The sequence below is a fragment of the Anomaloglossus baeobatrachus genome, chromosome 3 (genome assembly GCF_048569485.1).
Source record: "Anomaloglossus baeobatrachus isolate aAnoBae1 chromosome 3, aAnoBae1.hap1, whole genome shotgun sequence".
In the NCBI taxonomy this organism is placed as follows: Eukaryota; Metazoa; Chordata; class Amphibia; order Anura; family Aromobatidae; genus Anomaloglossus; species Anomaloglossus baeobatrachus.
In genome coordinates this window covers 530,858,609-530,884,358 of record NC_134355.1, presented here as the reverse complement: position 1 = coordinate 530,884,358, position 25,750 = coordinate 530,858,609, and the positions used below count along the sequence as shown (strand labels likewise).

Genomic DNA, 25,750 nt, shown 5'->3' with positions numbered 1-25,750 from the left:
TCTGACGGGTCTGAGCGATGTTGTGCGCCACGGGCAGCGATTTGCCCGTGTCGCACAACCGATGGGGGCGGGTACCCACGCTAGCGATATCTGTACCGATATCGCAGCGTGTAAAGTGGCCTTTAGAGTTACAACTTCTCATCAGAAGTAGCTCACTGATGTATCTCAGTTAACTAATTTAGTGGCCAGCAATGTGCATGGAAGCAAAGAGCCTGTAAAAGCCAACTGTCGCAAAGTTTCTAATAAAATCCAATTGTAAAATGATTTTATACCCCAAATACATGTATTTAAGTTGTTGTGGCTGTTCTGCTCTGACCCAGAGTCCAATTACGGGATCACCAGTGAGGCCTTCCAGATAACGAGTGCTCGGAGAAAGGAAGGAACTCTTGTGAGCAAATCAATTCTGTTTATTTTCCTGTGCATAGCTTTCTTATACCATTTACTATCAAATGTAACACTGCATACAACGTTAGCCTTCTCAGAAATATGGTATCACTTTTATTTTTCATGGCTTTTGTAGTATAATACCCATAACCCAGTCTTCTCAGATAAGAAAATATTAGAACAAAAACAATATGAGACTGTAAGACTGAGTAATACTAAACAAAATGCACTAATACTGTATCAATACTAGATAAAATATATATATATATATATATATATATATATATATATAAAAAAAAAAAAATAACCCTTCTATGTCAGTATAAAAAATGTCCCCCAAAAGTTTCTATATCCTTTAAAGAAGACCAATCACCAGGATTTTGCTATATGAAGTAAAGGCAGTGCCATACTAATACTAAGTACCTGAATTGAGGCATACCTGTAGAAAGATCCAATGCTTGGTAGCAGAAATATATTTGATCAAAATTGCAGAAATGCACTGTATTTTGATTTACGGGTGTAATGGGGGCGGGCCTTTGTGGGTCGGGTCCTTGGCGTTTATTCCTCCTCTAGCGTACTCTATGACGTCCCCACTTTTCTTTATTGCTGTTGGCGGCGATGCATGCGCACTGACACAATAATTCTGTCTTCTTTAAAATGGCACTGGAGTCCGCACATACGCAAACTGCGATCTCCGGTGCCATGTTATTGAAGACACTGAGGTGAAAACTATAAGTGGCAGCGGCGCATGCACAGATTTCAAACTGTGCTCGGGCTGATGCCTCTCATAGTCTTCACCGCTGTGTCTTCAATAACATGGCACCGGAGATCACATTACACGCATGTGCAATCTCTCACGTCATTTTATTGACGACACTGCAGTAAAGACTATAAGCAGCAGGGGCGCATGCACAGATGTAAAAACAAAATATGTCCTTGCGGCGATGCCTCTCATAGTCTTAACCGCTGTGTCTTCAATAACATGGCGCCGGAGATCGCGTTACATGCATGCGCGATCTCCGGCATCGTTTTATTGTAGACACTGCAGTGAAGACTATAAGCGGCAGGGGCGCATGCACAGATGTAAAAAAAAAAAATCTGTCCTCGCACTGATGCCTCTCATAGTCTTCACTGCTGTGTCTTCAATAACATGATGCCACAGAGTGTGGTAGGCGCATGCGCGATCTCTGGCGTCGTTTTATTGTAGACACTGCAGTGAAGACTATAAGCGGCAGGGGCGCATGCACAGATGTAAAAAAAAAAAAAAAATCTGTCCTCGCACTGATGCCTCTCATAGTCTTCACTGCTGTGTCTTCAATAACATGGTGCCAGAGAGTGTGGTAGGCGCATGCGCTATCTCCGGCACCGTGTTATTGAAGAAATTTTATTGAAGACAGAATGACTGTGTCAATGCACAAGTGCTGCTAACAACAGCAATGGTGGCATTGTGCGATATTCAAATAAAGACCGACATAGACTCGTCCCTGTTACACCTGTCAATCAAAGTGCAGTGCATTTCATTTTTTTCTGCAACTTTGATTAAAGATATTTCTGCAACCAAGCATCGGATCTTTCTATAACAGGCATTGCCTGGATTCAGCATCTTACTGCCTGTATGGCACTGCCTTTAGTTCATATCTCAAAATCCTGCTGGTTGGGTCTCTTTAAGAGTCCCTCCAACCTTTTTGTATGCGATTTGTGGCAGTGATTGCAATTAGATTTTGTTGGAAAATTCTTAAAAAGTCCTGAAAATCTTAACTTTTCAATGTATTTTAATTAAAATGATCTATGATCTTATTGCACCTGAAGATGTTCGTTTCCGGAGGCAGATGAGGCCGGACATATTGTGTCTTGCGTTATCCAGCTGCCAAACACTTTCCTGAGATTGCTATCAGTTCTTCAGCATACGATGTCATCAATGGCTGCAATTACTGCCGTCCCAGCAGAGACCTCCACAGCTGAGTAAATGAACTATAATGGTAAGGTTGAGCCGCTGATCTTGTTAGAATTCATATTTTAGGAGACCTCAGACAATTCGAAAACCTCATAAGCCACAAAGCGCGTCCAGCTGATGTGTCAACTCCCTGCTTGTTTATGGCTTTTTTGCAGCAATTTAACATCTGCTCTTCTGCAAATCTACGCCGGTCATGAGCGTCTTGTGAATTGAGTTGCAGTAGAATAATTACAAGTACCTGTACTACAGCAGTTCTTGAGGCTGGATATATGTTACAGGCCAAATCACTTATCAGTAAAATTATTATTTTTATTAATTATTTTCTGCATTTTTAAGCATTTTACACTTTTCTGAGCTGAATTCTTCTCTATATCACAACAATTTTGTCAAATCTATATTTCGCTATAGATTGAGAATTTTTCTGCATCGGGATTTTATCTGGTAATTGCTATGCCAATTATAGTCATAAATATAGCAATAAAATCCTGTTCAGAACCATGAAAAAAACATCACCATCAATACAGAACATGCTAAAGGCTCCCAATGATAAAGGAGATTATTCTGAGTCCTCATACATTTGTAGCAGGAGTTCACACATGGTCTAAGAAGGCAATCAACACCAAGCCGGCAATGGTCACCCAGTGATTTGTAGCCTTATGCGGGCGTCACACGGGACGATCTATCGTGCGATATGTCGTCGGGGTCACGGTTTTCATGACACACATCCGGCATCGTTTGCGCTGTCATTTCGTGTGATACCTACGAGCATCTCAGAACGATCGCAGATCGGTTACAATACAAATCGTGTATCGTTTACACGTCGTTTATTTTTAAAAAAATCGTTTATTCTTCTTTGCGCCGGTTGTTCATCGTACCCGGAGTAGCACACATCGCTCCGTGTGACGCCCCATGAACAATGAACCGCAGCTTACCTGCGGCCGCCGGCAATGATGAAGGAAGAAGGTGGGAGGGATATTTACGTCCCCCTCATCTCCGCCCCTCCGCTTCTATTGGCCGTCGGCTGTGTGACGTCGCTGTGACGCCGAACATCCCACCCCCTTAAGGAAGTGGATGTTCGCCGCCCACAGCGATGTCGCTTAGCAGGTAAGTACGTGTGACGGGGGTTTAACGACTTTGTGCGCCACGGGCAACTAATTGCCTGTGACGCACAAACGACGGGGGCGGGTATCGATAGATCGTATCGTGTGACGCCCGCATTAGTGTCCGTAGTCAGTGACATGATTTTCATGTATGGTCATATAATATTTAGCATTACTTATCCTGAAGTAAAATCCTCCACTATACAGTGCAGTACAATGAGGTTAAGTGTAAGGGATTATACAGTGTCAGTAACTTAATAGCTTCCGAAAGCAACAAGCAGAATTGTGAATGCAGCTCCGAAGTATGATATCATTTGAATTTACCTGATGAGCTGATGGACACATCTTAGACATTGTCTATAAATTTGACCCCACTCTCAGGCCCCCTTCACACGTCAGTGATTCTGGTTCGTATCTTGCAGTTTTTATACGTACCAGAATCACAGACATACACAGACCCATTAAATCAATGGGTCTGTGTACACATTAGTGATTTCTTACTGACATGTTTCTGTGCAGCGCACATACGTGTTCTTAGGTTCCACACGGAGACATGTCCTTTTTTTCTCCAGCGTCACTGATGTACCATGGAACACACTATGTTGTGATCTGTGAGAACATGTACCAGAAAAAACATGTATATTTAAAATAAAAAGCTTTTTAAACTCACCCGTCTCCAGCGATGCTCTCTTCAGCCGTTGTTGTCTCCTTTTTCAAGGGGGGTAATTATGCTCATACATATGCACTGCACAGCCTACCTGAAAGCAGCTGCAGAGGCGAGACAGCATGGTCTGACACAGAAGAGTCAGAGATATCAGCACCACGGACAGCAGGAGCGTGGACAGGTGAGTATGAACTTTGTGTAATATCACGGATAGCACACGGAGATAACACGCGTGCCAAAATCATGGAACATGGAGGGACACATGCACCTTTATCACGTCAGTGAAAAACGTGTGTGTTTTTCACTGACATGTGAAGGAGGCCTCAATATGGCTTTAAAATGTCCTGCTTGTATTTAATGCTGTATAAATGGTGTATTTGGTAATATAGTGACCTAAGTCATATGAAATACACTAAGGCTGCGTGCCCATTCTCAGGGTTCACAGCATTTTGGATATAGCGTGTTATTTCCGCTTCCAAAATACAGTACAAGCACAGTGGATGGAATTTCTAGAAATCTTGTGCCCACTGTGAGCCACAGCATGTCAATTTATTGCTACGAAGATGTGCGTGTTTCCAGCTGGGCAAACAGACAGAAAGACGGCAGCAGCGCCAACCCTGATCATGGGCATGAGCAGCTGCGGTTTCCTGTGGACAACACTTACAGCTTCGCAGGGGAGGAAATGCTGTGTCCAGGATGCAGTATGTTCTATTGTGAACATGTCACCTTAGGCTGCTTCTCTCTCTCTCCTCTCTGTCTTTCTCTCTCTCTGTCTTTCTCTCTGTCTTTCTCTCTGTCTCTGTTTATCTCTCTCTTCTCCCTCATCTATTTCTCTCTCTATGTCTCTCTCTGTCCCTCTCTCGCTCTCTCTGTCTCTCTCTCTCTGTCTCTCTATCTCTCCCTTTCTCTTCTCTCTGTGTCTCTCTCTCTCTGTCCCTCTCTCTCTTCTCACTCTCTGTTTTCTCTCTGTCTCTGTCTGTCTCTCTCTCTCTGTCTCTCTCCTCTCTTTTCTCTCTCATCTCTCTCTCTCTCTGTCCCTCTCTCTCTTGGTCTCTCTCTCTCTCTGTCTCTCTGTCTTTCTCTCTGTGTGTCTCTCTCTCTGTCTCTCTCTCTGTCTCCCTGTCTTTCTCTCTGTCCCTCTCTCTGTCTGTCTCTCTCTCTGTCTCTCTCTTCTTTCTCATCTCTCTCTCTCTCTCTCTCTGTCTCTCTCTCTTCTCTCTCTCTTTTCTCTCTCTCTCTGTCTGTCTCTCTCATCTCTCTCTCTCTCTCTCTTTCTCTCTCTCCGGACTGTATTGCCCAAATGTAGTTAGGACACATATTGCTATATGTAGTTATTCTTCATCAGAGGCTACTGTCATAACCATTCATTCATGATAGCTGTAATTTAGTATGTTGTTACAGCATAGCGTGCATTGTGGAGGAAGTATCGTACATACAGAGGAACACTGAGGAAGTGGTTTTATGAGAAATGCTGCATCAGAAAAATGTCTGAACATTACCTCTCTCACAAATACAAAGTAGGATAAGTTCATCCCACCTCACACGACACTGCATGTTTATTGAGGAAAATCTGCTCTAGGGTAATTCCGTAGAATATTGCCTTGGCGAAGAAAGATGCCACCATCCACATGTAAGGACTGTATTCACTAGTCTGTGTATAGTTCTGCCCACAACTCAAAAAGCTTTAGATATTGGGTGTGAAGTGACCCCCCCACCTGGATAACCTGTCAGTAAGCAATCGAAAGGGATGAAGAATATCAGAGAACCCACTGCTGCTATTAAGCGGAATCTGTCAGCAGGTTTTGCAATGGAATCTGAGAGCAGCATGATGTAGGGACTGAGACCCTGATTCCAGCGATGCTTCACTTCCTAGACTGCTTGATGTTGTTTTGATACAATTACAGTGGAACCTTGTATTAAGAGTAACTTGGTTTGAGAGTGTTTTGCAAGACAAGCAAAGCTTTTTAAAAATTTGTAACTTGCTTTAAGAGCAATGATTTGCAAGAAGAGCAAATACTCACCGCATACACTTCCGGTTCCATCCTTTCACCACGTTCTGGAGGTAACTTTCTGTACATATATACTGTATACCATTGTACAGTACAGTGTATACTATATATCATGTCTATCACTTTGCATTTGTGGATGCAGTAATGTACTGTCTTTCTGCTAACCAGTATAGCACATTGCTTGTTTTGTACCTCCCGTACAATTCTATTGTAAGCTAATGTGCAGTTTAATTTGTTTTATGTTTTTACTGTATTGTACAGTATTTTGTATTAGTGTACTGTAATAATTGTATATGAATACAGTACATTATTTTGTATTGTAATAAGTTTGTATACATACAGTAAATATTTTTGGGTTGTGGAACAAATTGACTGCATTTCAATTATTTTCTATGGGAAAATTCGCTTTGATATAAGAGTAACGTGGTTTAAGAGCTCACTCCCGGAACCAATTATGCTCGTAATCCAAGATTCCACTGTAGTTTTCTTTGAATGCTGAGCTCTCTTTAACCCCATCAACACCACAGATTGGCAGCTTTCTGTGTACACTGTATATGTCAGCAAGCTGCTAATGAGAAGTGGGGGTGGAGTTATACACAGCAGTTGTCAAGGAGGCAGCTAATCCTCTAGTGATAATCTCATGCTGATAAAACACTGTTTTGTTTTTTTTTTAAACAGTGGCACCCAGACTAGAACTACTGGACTCGTGACACCTATATAGAAATACATGGTGCAAAGTAGTCAAAATGACTACCTCAGTAGTTCTAGTATTAATTACACATCACTAGAATCAGGCTCTCAGCCCTTATATTATTCTGCTCCCATATTACAGAGTTCAAAACTGGCTGACAGATTCCCTGTAAGAAACCTGCAATAATTGATTCTTTATTATTTAATCATATAGGGGAGTATAGTACAGCTACTGAGCTAATCTAAGTCTACAGTTTCTGTTCCATGATACGTACAAAAATGTTCTCATAATAAGGGACAGAGAGAGCCATCTATTGATAATGCTGGTCATGTTGGACTCCCTTCACCTGTACTAGTAAATGGGGTAACATAGGTGTCATGTACAGCTAAACCAAAAATCCCTAAAAACATATCTTTATTATTTGTATATTAAAAACAGGTGTACATTAAAGGCCCCGTTACACGCAACGACGTATCTAACGATATATCGCCGGGGTCACGGATCCCGTGAAGCACATCCGGCATTGTTAGTGATGTCGTTGCGTGTGACACCAACGAACGGCCGTTAACGATCAAAAATACTCACCTTATCGTTGATCGTTGGCACGTCGTTCGTTTTCAAAAAATCATTGATTGTTGAGGACACAGGTTGTTCGTTGTTCCCGAGGCAGCACAAATCGCTACGTGTGACACCTCGGGAATGACGAACTGTAGATTACCTGCGGCCACCGGCAATGAGGAATGAAGGAGGTGGGTGGGATGTTACGGCCGCTCATCTCCGCCCCTCCGCTTCCATTGGGCGGCCGCTTAGTGACGGCGCTGTGACCCCTTAGAAAGGAGGCGATTTGCCGGCAACAGCGACGTCGCTAGGCAGGTAAGTACGTGTGACGGCTCCTAACGTTTTTGTGCACCACAGGCAGCGATTTGCCCGTGACGCACAAACGACGGCGGCGAGTACACTTGCTAGCTATATCGCTAGCGATATCGTTGTGTGTGACGGGGCCTATACAAACATAGGTGAAAAAAGTGTGCATGGTTCACAATAATTTCTGAATCCAGCAAGATGACATGAACGGGAGGGGCTCTGAACCCTAAGGAGTCTTACCTTTCTTACCGCGGAAGTTGGCACTCTAATATTTTGGACATATCACCCCACACTCCTCGACGGCTGTCCCTCTCTATCCCTACTCTACACTACGCCAAACAGGTGGCCAGCAAAAATGACCTAATGAAAATTCAATGGCAGTGTATATTAAACAGAGTTTCAGCATCCACAGCCAATGCTGCCTATAGTAACAATTGCTAAATTTGCATCACTGATAGGTATTAGTTATATCTAATCACAATATGCATTAATAATTTTAGCAGTTTCAGCAAGTATTGCAACAAAAATCCACTTTAGAAATAAAAAAAATCATGCAATAAAATGTGCTAAGATGAGTCTAAAACATCTTGGCTAAGTAAGCCCAGTGTATTTAGCCTAATAGCATGTCAGCCTGCATTGACATGACAGTACCGTGTTTCCCCGAATATAAGCCCTAACAAGAATTTTCAGCCTTTTTGGAGTAAGGCATAAATATAAGCCCTACCCCGAAAATAAGCCCTAGTTGTGGGTCAATAATGAAGTGTCCATGCAGCTAGAAAAGTTAGATACTGCAGGACACTTCATTATAGAAAGCAGACACCCCTAAAAGAGAGAAGACAGAAGACCCCGCAATCATACTCATCAAATCCCAAACGGGAGGACCTGCAGTGGAGGAACACTCACACACATCAGTTCACACACCCACAGATAAGATCCCATACACAATCACACATTAGATCGCACATACACACACACATACAGTGATACCATACTGCTCCGGGGACCTGGTATACTTAGAATACTTGAAATATTAAAGGGGTGGTTCACCCATATTTTTTATTGTCTAGATCGATATTATATTGAGAAACAATGTTTCTCTCAAATACCTTATGTTGGCAATAGTGCCTGTGAGAGGCACTATTGCAGACCGCTCCGTGACCTTGGGGATCTAGTGGCATCACGTCAAGATCCTGACACCGTGGCCGGCCGCAGTGTCCGTGAGTGATGGGCTGTGGGCGGTGTTTCACTGCTCGTCACACCCCATCAGCTCCCAGCTCCATGCTCCCTCCTCCCTCACAGCAAAGTGCTGCAAGCAAGAGACACGCCGAGCTGTGACAAGCGGTGAAACACCACCCACAGCCCAGTGACTCAGGAAGACTGGGGCCGGCCGCAGGGATGTGACGTGTCCGGAACTTGATGTGACGTCACCGGAGCGAGGGACAGTGGTCTGCAATAGCGCCTCTCACAGGCACTATTGCCAACATAAGGTATTTGAGAGAAACCTTGTTTCTTAAAATAATATCGATCTAAAAAATAAAAAAAATATGGGTGAACCACCCTTTTACGTATACTAATAAACTTAGCTCAATAGCATGTCCTCACACAATTCCCTCATTTTTTCCATCGGGCATTCCCACAATGGGGTCCACAAGATAGAGCAGTAATAGACCAAGGACTACACATGTGCAAACATCAAATGTAGGTTTTAGCATACTTACCTTTGTGAATTATTCTATGTCCTCTTTTAATTCCTGGAGAACTGACAGAGCCTAATTATTAAATGAGTAAATTCCATGAATATATAAATACTAGCTGCAGTACCCGGGTGTTGCCCGTGATAGTGTCTGTTTCTCTCTATCTTTCTTTCCGTGTACCCTGTGGAGACACGGGGGTCAGTGGGTGCTCTCTTCCACTGGCCCGGCCACCTTTAGAAAGACAGCATGGCCCAGGGCTCATCCCAACTGAACGCCCGACCTCCTTAACCGTGGGTGGAATACTACTCAGACAACACAGGGTGAGGGGATCACAATATTAAGACTTTATTGGATCCCCAAACAATTAACGGCACATAGCACATAACCAGCAAAACACACAAATGTAACAGGCAACAGAGTCTCACCCTTCCGCTGACTCACCAGGGATTTAGAATGTCCGTGCCTCAGAGCTTCCAGGGCTACTTACTCCAATCCAGCAGCACCCCGCTCTCGGTGGGCACCCACCGAGAATAGAATAATGCCAGATTTAGGAAGCTTGCTGAAGTCCGCAAAGTCTGTAGTCAGATAACTGGATTGTCCCAAGCTGGATTCCTTCCTTAGGTAGTCCTTAGTATCACAGCCGAATCCTTGCATTCGATGTTGAAGTCCATATAGTGTTATAATCCAAGTTTGGTTATGGCTTGCCAATCGGATCCGCAGGTCCTAGATTGGTAGCATGTAGCAGGAGTCTCCCTGGGCAATGGACAGTCCTCCTTCTTATACCCCTGAGCTCTCCATTCAGACCATTGGGTTCTTCACGATTGGTGGATAAGACTGGGCTCTTATTGGCTAGATTTCAAGCCGTATACAGAATATCCCAGTAATAATGGTCAATGGCAGAGACGAGGAAGAGACAGCTAAGTTAAATCACATCCAGCAAACACATCGTAATACAATGGGTGTCTGGCCTTCAGTGGCCAAAACAATTACATGAGTGAACAAAAACTTCAATACTAAACTCCCAAGAGTCTTGTAGAACAATGAGGGAATAGCCCCCATCTATAAACAAACTGTCTTCATGTCTGGCTGAATTTTAAGAAAGTTAACCCATGCTAGGCACTGAGAGTCCATGTCGTCACTTGCCCGTCTTTGTCTCTCTATGCCCAGTCTCTGTCTCTCTGTGCCCAGTCTCTGTCTCTCTGTGCCCAGTCTCTGTCTCTCTGTGCCCAGTCTCTTGTCTCTCTGTGCCCAGTCTCTGTCTCTCTGTGCCCAGTCTCCCTCTCTGTGTGCAGTCTCTGTCTCTCTGTGGGCAGTCTCTGTCTCTCTGTGCCCAGTCTCCCTCTCTGTGTGCAGTCTCTGTCTCTCTGTGTGCAGTCTCTGTCTCTCTGTGCGCAGTCTGTCTCTCTGTGCGCAGTCTGTCTCTCTGTGCACAGTCACTGTCTCTCTGTGCCCAGTCTCTGTCTCTCTCTGTGCCCAGTCTCTGTCTCTCTGTGCCCAGTCTCTGTCTCTCTCTGTGCCCAGTCTCTGTCTCTCTGTGCCCAGTCTCTGTCTCTTTGTGCCCAGTTTCTGTCTCTTTCCACGTCTGTCTCTTTACTTGTCTTTGTCTCTTTCCTTGTCTCTTCAATTGTCTCTGTCTCTTTTCCTGTCTAGTTACTTGTCTCTGTCTCTTTCCTCATCTGTCTCTTTCCTCATCTGTCTCTTTCCTCGTCTGTCTCTTTCCTTGTCTGTCTCTTTCCTCGTCTGTCCCTTTCCAGGTCTGTCTCTTTGCCCATCTGTCTGTTTGCCCATCTGTCTGTTTGCCTATCTGTCTCTTTGCCCGGTCTGTCTCTTTGCCAGTCTGTCTCTTTGTCCGTCTGTCTTTGTATGTCTCTTTCCACGTCTGTCTCTGTCTGTCTCTATCTCTATGTCTCTTTCCCCGTCTGTCTCTGTCTGTCTCTGTTTGTCTGTCTCTCTCTTTCTGTCTCTATCTGTCTCCCCACCGACATCATATTACCTCATACATAAGCTTCTTATACTAACAGTTTATTTGTTCCTATAGCAACCACTGACAGTTGCTATTAATAGCCTGTAACTCCCACCTCCATTCAGTTTAATGGAGGCAGGATTTTTGGACAGTAACTGTAAAGCGCGGGGTTAAATTTTCCTGGCCAAACATAGTCTATGACGTTCCCTGAGTCACATGGAGTGTCTGTGCAAAATTTTGTGATTGTAAATGCGACGGTGCGGATTCCTTTAGAGGACATACATACACACATACACACATACACACATACACTCAGCTTTATATATTAGATATCATTCTTAAAGGAAATCTCTCAGTAGATTTTTGCTATGTTGTCTGAGAGCAGCATGATGTAGGCAAAGTGATCCTGACTCCAATGATGTATCACTTAGATTACTGGATGCATCTGTTCTGACACATTCAGAATTTTTCAATTTAGCATGAAGAAGAGCTAGGTGAGCTTTCCCACCCACATCATGCTCGCTATAGAGATTGTGCATTGACAGTGAGGTGTTAATCAGAGGAGGGGACATCCTGGACCACCTGCACATGACATTGCAGTCCAAGAAATGATAAGGGTCCTGCTGTTTAAACAAACATAGCAAATAAACAACAGATCTGACCTTGATAAGACAGGCATCACTGAATTCTCTGTGTTAACCCTTGCAGCATGTAGACTTTCCATGTCACACTTTTGACCTTGTGCTGTCCAGTAACCCTATAGATTTGTGATGTTAATGTAACTTTCTTGACAATTTGTGACCTTTACGTTCCTACTTTTGTTTTGGCAAAGGTTACATGTAATTAGAATACAACGTTCAGTGGTAATAGCTTTTCAGGAATTACAGACAGACTTACGATATGTTTAGAGAAAAACACAAAAGTGCTGCTTGCCTAATTTTATCATATCAAGCTGCTTGCAGCAAAATGAATCCCAGCAGTGCGATCCTGGATTCGGATGCTATGATTCCCTCTGCTGTCAGTAGCTCTTCAGCAGCTGTTTGAAGTTAATGATGTTTAAAAATACTTAATTAGATGAGTTTTTGGCTGCGAACGCTCTGTGCTTCATTGGTACAGTACTTCATACAGCAATTGCTGTGTTTGTAGCTGTAAGGGAGTGGAAGTTGCAGTCTGTGCATCCAATCAGACCTAGCATGCCTGGATGAACCGTGCCCTTTACTGGCCAAAGCAATCACTAGGAACGCTCCCATGAGCGATTATTTTCTCAGCCCTATTCAGACCGAGAAAACAGACGCAGCATGCTGCGAGTGGAATGCGATCCTGTTTCACTCACACTCATAGAAGTCTATGGGGCGAGAGAAACATCGCATTGCTCTCGTGTTACACCAGTGTACCACGAGAGCAGTGCAATTCTTTCATCAGCCGGCAATGGAGGCGATAGGTAGATAAATCCATCCCTCTCCTCTGCAGTGCTGGCCTTCCCCTCTCAGTGCCGGCCCCTCCCTCTCAGCTGTTGTCTGATTGCAAGATCGGACCACAGTTGCATGACACTCGCATGACACTCAGCTCCCACTGTGCTGTGAGCGTGAGCCGAGTGTCATGTGAGCAGTCGCACAAATTCCCGTGTGGCCTCGGGCTAAGGGAGTGGAAGCTGCAGACTGTGCATCCAATCAGACCTAGCATGCCTGGAAGAACCGTGCCCTTTACTGGCCAAAGCAATAACTAGGAACTGATGAACAACAGAGATTTCAGTAAGACAGCGCGTCAGGTGATAGGTGTGGCACAGCAGCAAGATATGAAAGCTTAGAACATCAGAAGAAAGGCTGAGTTGGCACCATATCAAGGAAGGAAGAAGTGCTAGCAGAAGTGCGTAACACTCACCGCTCTGCTCAGAAAGCAGCTGGGCATGCTTATACCCTCACTAGGCCAGAACTGTTCTGCCCACCAGAGGTGCGCACTACTCCTCCCTGAAGCCGTGACACATACACCCGGCTTCTGATTACTGCGCATCACCGGAAGTGCGGATGACTTACGATCATGGGCAGTGAACGTCTTGAAGCCGGGTATGTATACACTTGGTGTCAAAGAAGCTGAAAGCTGATGGATACAAAGCTGTACACATGCATGGCTTTGTGTCGCACTGCCATGACGCTGCACATTGTAAAGCAGGTTATCACTCCTACAGGGGCGTGCTAATATGCTAAGTGGGCCAACTAGCCGGAAACTAATACTCCTGTGACTAATTCCTATGCTCATTAGCATCTCATAAATGATCTTTAGAAATACTTTTTATAAAGATCTGTTTATGTATGATGCAGTTCCTGTTAGGCAGGGATTCTAGATATGGACCCAGAACTGCTCGTGGTTCTGGATGCACTAGGGACCTGACAGGTTCTCTTTAATGTAGTGTGAAAAGCCATAGTAAATTCCGGTGCTGGGTTCAAATCAAAACTGGTGAAGACCATTTAAAGAGACAAAATTAATTTCTATTTGGGTTAAGTAACACATTATTTTTGTTTCTGCTCTGGGTAGATAGTCATATGCTGTTAGTGTTCCTCTGTGTTTTGTGCTTGGAAGTAAAATAAATTAATTCATTTTGTAAAAAAATATATATATTTGTAAAGATCAGGTTAACCCTTCTTGAACAGAACCTCGGTGTCACTGTCTTTGTCTGCACTGGATCTCATATTACCTACTGTTACACAGCTAATGCCCTGCTATGTGTGAGCGTGTGTATTTATACATAATAAATCATATATTCATATGCATAAATATTTAATTCAATATTGTGTACATATCCAAATATATACAGCGGATATATATATATATATAAATATATATATATATATATATATATATATATATCTATATATATATATATACAGTATATACCATGAGAATATGGCATATGTTGCTCTTGAAGAAATTTACTTTTTATGAAACTCACTTATTGTTTTTATATTTGAGTCTACAATTTGCTTTGCAGGAATTGTTGCCGTCCTGTTTTGTGGAGTGACCCAAGCCCATTACACATACAATAACTTATCGGAGGAGTCCAAACTGAGAACTAAACAGGTAGGATGATAATGGATTTTACTATAACTTCAATTCTTCACTTACAGTGGATGATCTGTAATTTTGGAGCCACACCATAATTGTTTTCCTTTTTTTCTATTAGCTTTAGTTTTATTAAGTTTTGAGAACATAGTGGCTAATTAACACCTTCAATGGATTTGGATACACTCAAGGGTAAAAAAGGGCTTGACAGGCACAAAAATAATGCGTAACATAATAGTTTACAATACGGCACCGTACAGTTGATGAAAATGAAAGAAGTTAGTATTTCATGGAAGCGGACCTGATCAACGGCATTGGTGACAAACATGAGGCTTATTTAAGGTTTGATGGCAAGGTACATATTTCTCTTTAGTTGGTACTCATTGGTGGATTTCTTCAGGATTAGAGAGGACATGTTGAGGAAATCAGTTAAAAATGTATGGATAAGGAACAGTAGAAGCAGCAAAAGGGCAAAGCTACAAATTTAGAGGGTTGTAAGGGGAAAGGGACCAAAGAGAGAGCCAGGGCAGGAAATCCATTCAGGAGATAACTTCTTCTTTGAAGCACATGGAATGTATTGCAAAGCGAGTGTGACTACTATACTCTGCTAAAGGCGCCTGAACACCTGAACCTTTCTACCCTATCATGCAACATAGGCTGAGGTTTTTTTTTTATGATATACAAAACAATACACCTTTTAACCCTGAAAAATCTGGCTCTATTTTTTCCAGGCAAAGGTGTTGGTTTGTTTCATCACTAGAAATATTGAGATGAATCTGGGCTTGTTTGCAAATTCCCTAGATGAATAAAGGTTGCCAATGGTTCTTAAACGTGTATTTTCAAGTTTATTCATTATTCTCTATCTATTGGATAAAGGATAACTTTCCAATTGCTGGGAAACCAATCACGGGGATATCCACTGATCCCAAGGACCAAGGCTCTGAGCTGAAGAGCCCTGTGTGAATGGAGTGGTAATCAATCATGTGTACTTTCGCACCATTCATTCTTAATGAAAGTCAAGTTCTGCGTTCAGGTTGTCTTTGGTAGTCCCATAAGAATAAATAAACGTTTTGGTACCCTGTTAGCCAGTTGAAAAATGATTGCTTTTAGTGAGAGAAACAAAATTATAATCCTGTAGTTTTGATACTTTTTAATGGCTAACAAAAATAAGATAAATGATGTTAAAAAGGTATCTAGAAAGCTTGCTTTGTAACATCATTTATCATATTTATGTTGGCCATAAAAAGGCATCAGTACTGCAAGGTTATAATTTTGTTTCTCTCTTTGAGATAAAGCATTCATAAGACTGATTGGTGTGGTAATCCATATGAATGACCACTGCTCCATTCACGTTGTTGGGCTCATCAGAACCTCGATTCCCGGGATCTCTGGTGGTCACAGTAGTTGGACACCTTGCAATCAGGAAGTTATCTCCTTTCCAATGGATGGGGAAAGGCTTCCAAATTTCAGAATACCCCTTTAACTATTATATAACTGATAACAGAAAAAACAAGGCAATATACTCCTATCTACTGTCTATGTATCTTTAGGCAGAGCCGCCCAATGTGTTGTATAAATACATAGCTTCTGCAATCTTACAGCTTCTAGACCAGGTTTCCCCAACTCCAGTCCTCAAGGGCCACCAACAGTGCATGTTTTCAGGATTTTGTTAGCATTGTATGGGTGTAGGGATCCTCACCTGTGCAGGTGATTAATTTATCACCTGTGCAATACAAAGGAGACCCTGAAAACATGCACTGTTGGTGGCCCTTGAAGACTGGAGTTTGGGACCCCTGCTCCAGACCTTTGGGGAGGTTAATTAAGAACAGCCTTATTCTTGTTGGCGTTAGGTACCAACGTATCAGGACCTATATCAATGTATTAAGCATGCCTTAAAAGGCAAAGGACACCGTAATTATTTACATCTATAAAACTACATTTTTCATGTTGACCAAAAAGGCTGACTTTAATTGTGATCTCCAGATGAGTTGATAGATCCAAAAGCTGTGAAAAATTTGTAGCATCAGTAGAGTCCTGGGACTTTGGTGGACTTTACACTTCTTCAAATTTACTTACACTTTTCTAAATCTGGCTGAAGTCCTAAAATTCAGCTACGTGATGACTTTCTGAACCTGTATTCAGACTTCCACTGTGAGCATTTCTTGTGTAGGCTGTTGGATTTTTAAATTTGTTGAAAAAGCAAAGTGGTGCTTAATGGTCCCTGCAATTCAGAGAGTAGCAAGACCCCTCCTTCGATGATACTCACTTTGAACCTGTCAAGTGTACATTTAGCCCCTCATTGGTGGACACTATTTAAAAACTTTTAAGGTATACTGCTTTACCAGTGTTTAATAAACAGAAAACCCAAAGTTTCCACTTTATAAGGGAAATGGTGAAAAAGTTTAGACAAAAGTAGGTGTTTGGTCATCAAATATTCTTATCTTGAACTTCATTTCCACTAGGGAAAGAAAATAATGTTCTACAAAACTATTGATAAACAACATTTATATTACTACTGTGGTATAGTATATAGTGGGATGGTTTAGATCAAAGCAAATTCAAGTGTGGGAGTGGCCCAGTCACTGGCCAGACCTATTTCGTATTGAGAATCTGAAGCAAGACTTGAAAATTGCTGATCACAGGTGCCTCCATCCAATCTCACTGAGCTAAAGCTATAGTGCAGCGTTGAATGGGCAAAAATGTCATCCTCTAGATGTGTAAAGCTGGTATAGACCTCTCCCAAAAGACTTGTACCAGTAATTTCAGTGAAAAGTGATCCTACAAAGTATTCACTCCATGGGGCTGAATACAAATGCATGTCAAAACTTTCCAATCTTTATTTTTAAAATATTTAGAAAACAGAGTATCATTTATTTGCACGTCACATATTTTCTACTTTGTGTTGGTATATTACATAATATCCTAACACAAGACATTTAAGTTTGTAAATATGTGAAAGTTCATGGAGTAGGAATAATTTTTCAAGGCACTATAAAATTAGCTTTTATTCATGTTTATTAAGATATTAAAAAAAATAAAAATAACAGTGATTGCACTCGGGCCAACTAAGGTACATTAACCTTTTCACAACATTTGACGTATCTATACATCATGGTCGGATAGGGGTTCCTTAATGAGGAAAAGACCTCACATCACCTCCCGTAGGTACTCAGGAGAAAAAAATAGATAAGACTGTGTGAGAACTCCGGCACACTAACTATTACCCATGGAGACAAAGAGAAAAAAAGGGGAAACGTAAAGTTGATGTCAAAATCCTTTTCTTTTTATTTTGTAGTGAGAAAAAATTGCAAATTGTGCTGTACAAAAGTCCGCCAGATAACAACGGTTCGGCCGATTTGGCCTTCTTCAGGTCGGACAGGCTTAAGGATAACAGGACACAGAGTGGGTAGGTATGTGCAGGACACTGTTACTCGACCAGATGTTGGATTACTGCATAAATCAAGATATGTGGGATAACCAATTTCGGGTTGCACTATGGGTGGAGGGTGATACTGTCATAACGCATCAAATCCAGGTATTGTATATAAGCAACAATGTGATGATTCAGAGTCATACACAGGGAGTCTGGATTACAACAGAACCGATACCTCAATGATCTTCTGTATAAATCTCTGGCGTAGTCGGGGGTCTGAGATTGCCTGAGGAATGTGGTATTGCCTGAGATGATGTGTAAAGGCCAAGAGTAAGGAGCCACAGTATGGTCCGAAAAAATGGAGGGTGATGAGGCAGATGGGTGTTGGTCCAGGTAACTACCTGACTGAGACTCCAATGGTTTTAGTCTGGATGAGGGTCCCTGGGATATAATGGTAGGAGTCCAGGTAGCATGTGCCTGTGTGGTTGTGGAGGTGAACCGCACTACCTACAGGACGTAGGTTCATTTTTTCAGACCATACTGTGGCTCCTTACTCTTGGCCTTTACACATCATCTCAGGCAATACCACATTCCTCAGGCAATCTCAGACCCCCGACTACAACAGAGATTTATCCATATACAGAAGATCATTGAGGTATCGGTTCTGATGTAATCCAGACTCCCTGTGTATGACTCTGAATCATCACATTGTTGCTTATATACAATAACTGGATTTGATGCGTTATGGCAGTATCACCCTCCACCCATAGTGCAACCCGAAATTGGTTATCCCACATATCTTGATTTACGCAGTAATCCAACATCTGGTCGAATAACAGTGTCCTGCACATACCTACCCACTCTGTGTCCTGTTATCCTTAAGCCTGTCCGACCTGAAAAAGGCCAAATCGGCCGAAACGTTGTTATCTGGCAGACTTTTGTACAGCACAATTTGCACTTTTTTCTCACTACAAAATAAAAAGAAAAAGATTTTGACATCAACTTTGCGTTTCCCCTTTTTTTCTCTGTGTCTCCTTGGGTAATAGTTAGTGTGCCGGAGTTCTCACACAGGATAGGGGTTCCCAACTGATGACTTATAGGTGTGAGCCGTACGGTTGAAGGCGAGAGCTCGACTTACGTGACAGCTGAGCCCCAACTCTCAGTCAAGCACGCTGCCATCACCACTCCAGGTTGTCTAACCCTCGAAATCCCGTGATCCATGGCAGTTGCAACATTTAGGAGAGGCTGACAGAAGAAGGGTAGCTTCCTCTCCAGTCCAATTGGCAAACCCACAATGTCATCAACTATGGCAAGCTTATTATACCATGTTAGGAGCATGGTCTAAGAGGCTTCAGTGAGTGTGTCACACTGAAGGGTATAATGTAATGCAATGCTTGAGCATAGCATCTCAATAAATTAGAATATCATCAAAAAGTTAATTTATTTCAGTAATTCAATGCAAAAAGGCAACGCATATATTATATAGAGTCATTACCAGCACAGTGATCTATTTCAAGTGTTTATTTCTGTTACTGTTCATGATTATGGCTTCCAGCAAATGAAAACCCAAAAGTGATTATCTCAGAAAATTAGAATATTATATAAGACCAACTGAAAAAATTATTTTAAACTCAGAAATGTTGGCGCCTACTGAAAAGTCTGTGCAGTAAATGCCATCAATACTTGATCGGGGCTCCTTGTGCATGAATTACTGCATCAATGCGGCCTGGCATGGAGGTGATCAGCCTGTGGCACTGCTGATGTGTTATGGAAGCCCAGGTTGCTTTGATAGCAGCCTTTAGCTTGTGTGCATTGTTGGGTCTGGTGTCTCTCATCTTCCTCTTGACAATACTCCATAGATTGTCTATGGAGTTTAGGTCAGGCGAGTTTGCTGGCCAATCAAGCTCAGTGATACTGTGGTTATTAAACCAGGTATTGGTACTTTTGGCAGTGTGGACAGGTGCCAAGTCCTGCTGGAAAATGACATTTCAATCTCCAAAAAGCTTGTTGGCAGAGGGAAGCATGAAGTGCTGTAAAATTTCCTGGTAGACGGCTGCGCTGACTTTGGTCTTGATAACACACAGTGGAGCTACACCAGCAGATGACATGGCTCCCCAAACCATCACTAATTGGGGAAGCTTCACACTAGACCTCAAGCAGCTTGAATTGTGGCCTCTCCACTCTTCCTGCAGACTCTGGGACTTTTTTTTTTCCAAATAAAATTTATAAATTTACTTTAATCTGAAAATAACACCTTGGACCACTGAGCAACAGTCCAGTTCTTTTTCTCCTTGGCCCAGGTAAGAAGCTTATGGCATTGTCTATTGGTCATTAGTGGCTTGACACAAGGAATACGACAGTTATAGCCCATGTTCTGGATACGTCTGTGTTAAGTGGCTCTTCAATTACTCATAGAACAAAATAGGGACGGCACCACCATTAAATATATATAGGTAATGGAAGTGTGCTTCAACCCATAAATAGAATCTGGAACACAACACATGGGAAAGAGTGAGCACAACTACACCAAACATATACTGGAAAATCCAGGATAATGGAATCAAGCAAGAGGAGTCCCTTGTTGCATGCAAAAAATGTGAAAAAGTTTATTAATAACACAGAGAAATATTGTTAAGACCATTTAAAAATGGGAAAGATCAACAGAATGATCTACCCATGAGCAAATTGGCACATCACCAACCAAAACCTCATGAATTAATATAAAGCATACAAGCTCACAATAGCAGTACCAAAGGACAGTATACAGCAGTACATAGTCACCAATTGTAGGATTCACATAAATATGGTACAGATCAAAGAGAGCTAATACAATACCAGGTAAGTAAATAGTGAGGGAGGTGGTGTGGGTGCGCCTGCCCCACGCGTTACGCCACCATATGTGGCTTCATCAGGGGTAAGTTGAGGAGTGACCAGAGCCTAAATATATATATACAAAAGGACCATTAATAATTACTAACCGGTGGGTTGAATAAACCACTCACCAAGCAGGTGAGGAGGGCAGAATCCTCTGTAATCTCCCTGTAAACAGGAACCAGGCTGTCGGCGTGCGTTCCACAGTGGAATGCAGCACCATGTGATCCGGTCATGTGACCGGAGTGACGTCAAGCCCCGCCCCTCAACTCCTATGGAGTACAGAGGCAGTTATCAGCGTCATTCAGAGTCTGGTATCACTAAGGATACCACAGATAAGACCCTGAACAGCAGATGTGCACATCTATTGGTTCCATAGTAATGTAATCCTTTTAGTGTAAAACAGGAAACTGGTCACCCCAGTGTGTGCTGAAACAAAAGAACGACTTAATATTTTCTCTGCAAGGACAATACACATTTAGATACAATATAATGCACAGGTGCAAAGCAACAGGAATAAGCAAACAAACAGGTATACAAATGGAGCAGAGAATGGGTTAATTGCAGACACAGTAAAGCATCCTAGAGAAAGTTTATATGGAATTCTCATGTTTATAGTGGAACAAAGAGGAGAAGGTAAGGGGAGCCCAATCAAAATGCAGGATAAAAGTGTCTATTTTTTATAGTACCCAGTAAATAAAAGATTCTCATTAATGCCATTGGGCATAACTGTATCAAGCTGGAAAATCCACCAGGATTCAGTTCTCAGGAGTGCCGGAGTGGGATTACCACCTCGTATATTGCTCAAAACTTTATCCAAGCCAACCACGGTTGTATTTCCAATTCTGCTCCCATGGTGTCTAAGATAGTGCTGTGCCACTGTAGAGATCGTTCGTCCCTGTTTAAGATGTTTAGAAGCCAACGCAATGTCCGAGAAGTGTTTTTGAATACGATGTCGCAGCTCCTGCGAAGTCTGTCCGACGTAAATGAGTTGGCAAGGGCAGGTGAGAGCGTAAACAACGTTCTGGGACCTACAGTTCACATAATGTCGTAATAGGTACGACCTCTGGGTGCGATGGTTACTAAAATTGGATACAGGAGACATGAATTGGCAAATAGAGCACTGTCCACATGGGAAAGATCCCTTCAAAATGGTTCCTCTCCCAATACGGGTGGTAGGTCGTGTGAAGTGGCTCCTACAAAGGTGGTCCCTCAGATTTGCTGATCTCCTTGCTGTAAGGAGTGGTCTGGAAGAGATAAACTTTTTTAGGTTGGAATCAGACAACAAGATGTTCCAATTTTTATTCAGGGTCTGATATATATCTGACCACTGACAATTAAAAGTGGTTACCAACCGTGGAGAGTCATTTTTGGGCTTATGGTCCTTAGGTTTCAGCAAAGTATGGCGGTCCGTGTTGATGGCTTTCTGGTATGCTCGATGAATGATCTTCCGTGGATAACCTCTCGTTCTGAATCGTTTGGACAGATCCTGTGCCTGTACAAGAAAATCAGATTGTGCACTGCAATTTCTTCTTAAACGAAAAAATTGGCCCACCGGTATACCAACTTTAAGATGTTTAGGATGTGAGCTCTTATAATGCAAAAGACTATTAGTGGATGTGCACTTACGGTAAAGATTAGTTTCAATCTTTTTCCCTTTTATTGCCAATGTCAGGTCCAAAAAATCCATGTTGTCCGATGTAATTTTCGAAGTGAGCTTGATGTTCAGTTGATTACTATTCAAATTCGAGATGAATTCCAGGCAAAGGTCTCTAGGTCCTGTCCACAAAAACAAAATGTCATCGATATATCGAAACCACCCACAGACATAGTCACGACACCACGACGAGGGATACACGCACGTCTCCTCCCACCAACCCAAAAACAGGTTAGCGAAAGAAGGCGCACAGCGCACCCCCATCGCGGTCCCAGACGTCTGCCTGTAGGTGGTCCGGTCGAAGACAAAGTAATTGTGTCGGAGGATAAAGGCCAGTAAATCCAAAACAAACGTACCGTGAGCTGAGATATTATCCTGGTCATCCTTGAGAAAGGTGGAAACGGCATGTAACCCTTCTTTATGTCCTATGCTCGTGTAGAGGGCCTCGACGTCTAGGGAAACAAGTAAGGTCTGTGGAGGTAATTCAAGACTATCCAAAATTTCCAGCAAGTGCATAGTATCCCGTACATAGGACTTTAAATTGGCCACAAGAGGTTGTAAGTAGAAGTCTATGTAGACACAGGCATGTTCACTTAGACCACCGATCCCTGCCACAATTGGCCTTCCGGGTGGATTTTGAATACATTTGTGCACCTTCGGAAGTAGATAAAACGTTGGCGTTACAGGATGAGTATTATATACAAAGTCTCGCTCCCTCTTACCTATAACATTCCGCGACAATGCGTCAGCAAGCAAGGCATCCAATTTCTTCTGGAACACCGAGGTGGGGTCGGAGGGTAATACCGTGTAAAGAGATGTGTTAAGAAGCTGTCTTTTGGCTTCCTCCACGTAAAGATCCGTAGGCCAAAGGACTATGTTGCCGCCTTTGTCAGCTTCTTTGATGACAAAAGCTGTGTTGTTCTTAAGTGTGACACTAGCATCTCATTTTTAAATGGTCTTAACAATATTTCTCTGTGTTATTAATAAACTTTTTCACACTTTTTGCATGCAACAAGGGACTCCTCTTGCTTGATTCCATTATCCTGGATTTTCCAGTATATGTTTGGTGTAGTTGTGCTCACTCTTTCCCATGTGTTGTGTTCCACGCTCTTCAATTACTGACTCCAGCAGCAGTCCACTCCTTGTGAATCCCTCCAAATTTTTGAATGGCCTTTTCTTAACAATCCTATCAAGGCTGCAGTTTTCTCGGTTGGTTGTGCACCTTTTTCTAACACACTTTTTCTTTCCACTCAAATTTCCATTAATATGCTTGGATACAGCACTGTGTGAGCAGCAGCTTCTTTAGCATTAACCTTTTGTGGCTTATCCTCCACGTGGAGTGTGTAAATGACTACCTTCTGGACATCTGTCAAGTCAGCAGTCTCCCCCATGATTGTGTAGCCTACTGTACCAGACTAAGGGACCATTTTAAAAGCTTAGGAAGCCTTTGCAGGTGTTTTGTGGTAATTATCTGTCCAAAAACTAAGGCACAAATTGTGTTACAACTATCTAACGTACAAAAATCCACTCCCAAGGGACCGTGGAGCACATTTTCACCAATTTTTTGACATTTAAAAATGTTACATGACAAACATTAATGTAAAACAGGCAAACACATAAAATAGATTTTAAAAATGGTGCAAATTAAAAGAAGATATAGTTGCTAGCAAAAAAGATTAAAAAAGACTAAAAAAAAGATTCACATACAGGGATGATGAATCGGCCCCATAGTCCTTATGAAACATTTCATGTACTGTAGATGTAAGTAATCGTAAGCTCGCATTAAAATCTAAAAAGGGAAGATTCTGGAACAGCTGCGTGCCATGCTTAGGCGTCTACAATTAGGTTTTATACAGCAGAGATGTTTAGCTCGAGTCAGATTGATTCTTGTACTGAAACACCAGCGTGATTTGCTTTCTACACGAGAACTAAATCAAGAGATAACTGAATGACCAGATGGAAAGAATTATAATTTAACACTTCTTTTTTTTTTATTGCATTGATATGTACAATTGCGTGTGATATACTGGAATCCATCAGTTTCATTGAAGCAGCAATAAATAGTGATTCAGACTATACAGGGTCTTTATGTTGTGTTAGGGTACTTTCACACATCCGGATTTTTGCTCTGCGGCACAATACGGCGTTCTGCAGAAAAACCGCAACCGGCTTTTGTAACGCCGATTGCGGTTTTTTTTGCATTGACTTACATTAGTGCCGCATTGTGCCGTAGGGGCTTGCGTTCGGTCCGGTTTTTGCCGCATGCGGCAGATTTAGCCGATGCGGCGGCCGGATCGAACGTACCCTGCAACGTTTTTTGCTCCGGCAAAAAACACCGCATCGCGCCGCATCCGGCCGCTGCGGCGCATTTTTCAATGCATCCCTATGGAGGCCGGATGCGGCGCGATGCGGAAAAAACCGCATCCGGTCGCCGCATGCGGTATTTTCCACTGCGCATGCTCAGTAGCATGCCGCAACCGGAAAAAACCGGACCGGCCGCATGTAAAAACGTATGCAAAGGATGCGGTGTTTTCACCGCATCCGTTGCATAGTTTTCACAGCCGGATTGAGCCGCAGGGCTCAAACCGGATGTGTGAAAGTAGCCTTAATGAGAGGGAAGACGCTGGTGGTAAAGCCTCCAGATCAACCATCATTTTCCTAGTACAGCAAAGGAATCTATTTCCATGTACAGGGAAGATCTCCACTCTTGTGGGAACCAAATCTGATAAATTCATCTCTGTGTAGGGGACCAGTTACTACGTACAGAGTGTCCAGATTTTTATCGTACTTGATTGCTGCTGATTCCCGGATTATTCCGCTTGTTTATTTTTTAAAATCCTGTATACGGTTCCAGAGGGCCCAATATGCTTATTTTTATGGTCTTTGCCAAGGGGCATTGTTCAAAAGATTCTATAGAGGCGTGTCTTTACAGTGCTCTATATTACTACTTCTGAGTAACACCTTCTTGGTAAAGGTCATAAAAATTTGCATACTGGTGACTAAATAATAAGATCCGTAAATCTGGAAGCGTATGGCAAATTTTAAAAAAGAAATGAACTATATAGTCAGGTGAGCAGCGGGATAAAATAAGAGCAAACACTGGACACTTTTTTAAACAGTGATAGTGTTACGAAGGGCTATCTGATAAGAACCTAAAGGAGTATCAGACAGTCAGGGTCCACCGTGCAAAGACTCTGCTGCAGACTATGGCAGAGTGCAATACCTCTGTTAACTCACAGAAGGATATAATAAGTAAGTAAAGCAATTCCTCCCTTACTTGGAGGGTGTGTGGAATGATCTCTGTTAATAATCACAGAGACAAATGCAATGTGTGCAAAATGGCACCTACCTAGGTCCGCTCTTCTAGTGGTGCAAAAGAGACGAACAGCAGCGTAAGCCGCACAAAGCTCCTACCTGCGTTCGCTCCACTAGTGTGCGAGGACACGAACCACTAGATATGGCACCTGCC

At 42.5% G+C, this 25,750-nt stretch overlaps 1 protein-coding gene across 1 annotated transcript in view; it reads left to right on the top strand.

The window, feature by feature from the left end:
- SLC9A9 (solute carrier family 9 member A9) overlaps positions 1-25,750 on the top strand; it is a 1,094,760-nt gene that overhangs the window by 493,509 nt on the left and 575,501 nt on the right. The window contains exon 9 of the mRNA XM_075340787.1: positions 14,310-14,398. Within this exon, the coding sequence (XP_075196902.1) occupies positions 14,310-14,398 (89 nt within the window). The remainder of the gene's footprint in view (positions 1-14,309; positions 14,399-25,750) is intronic.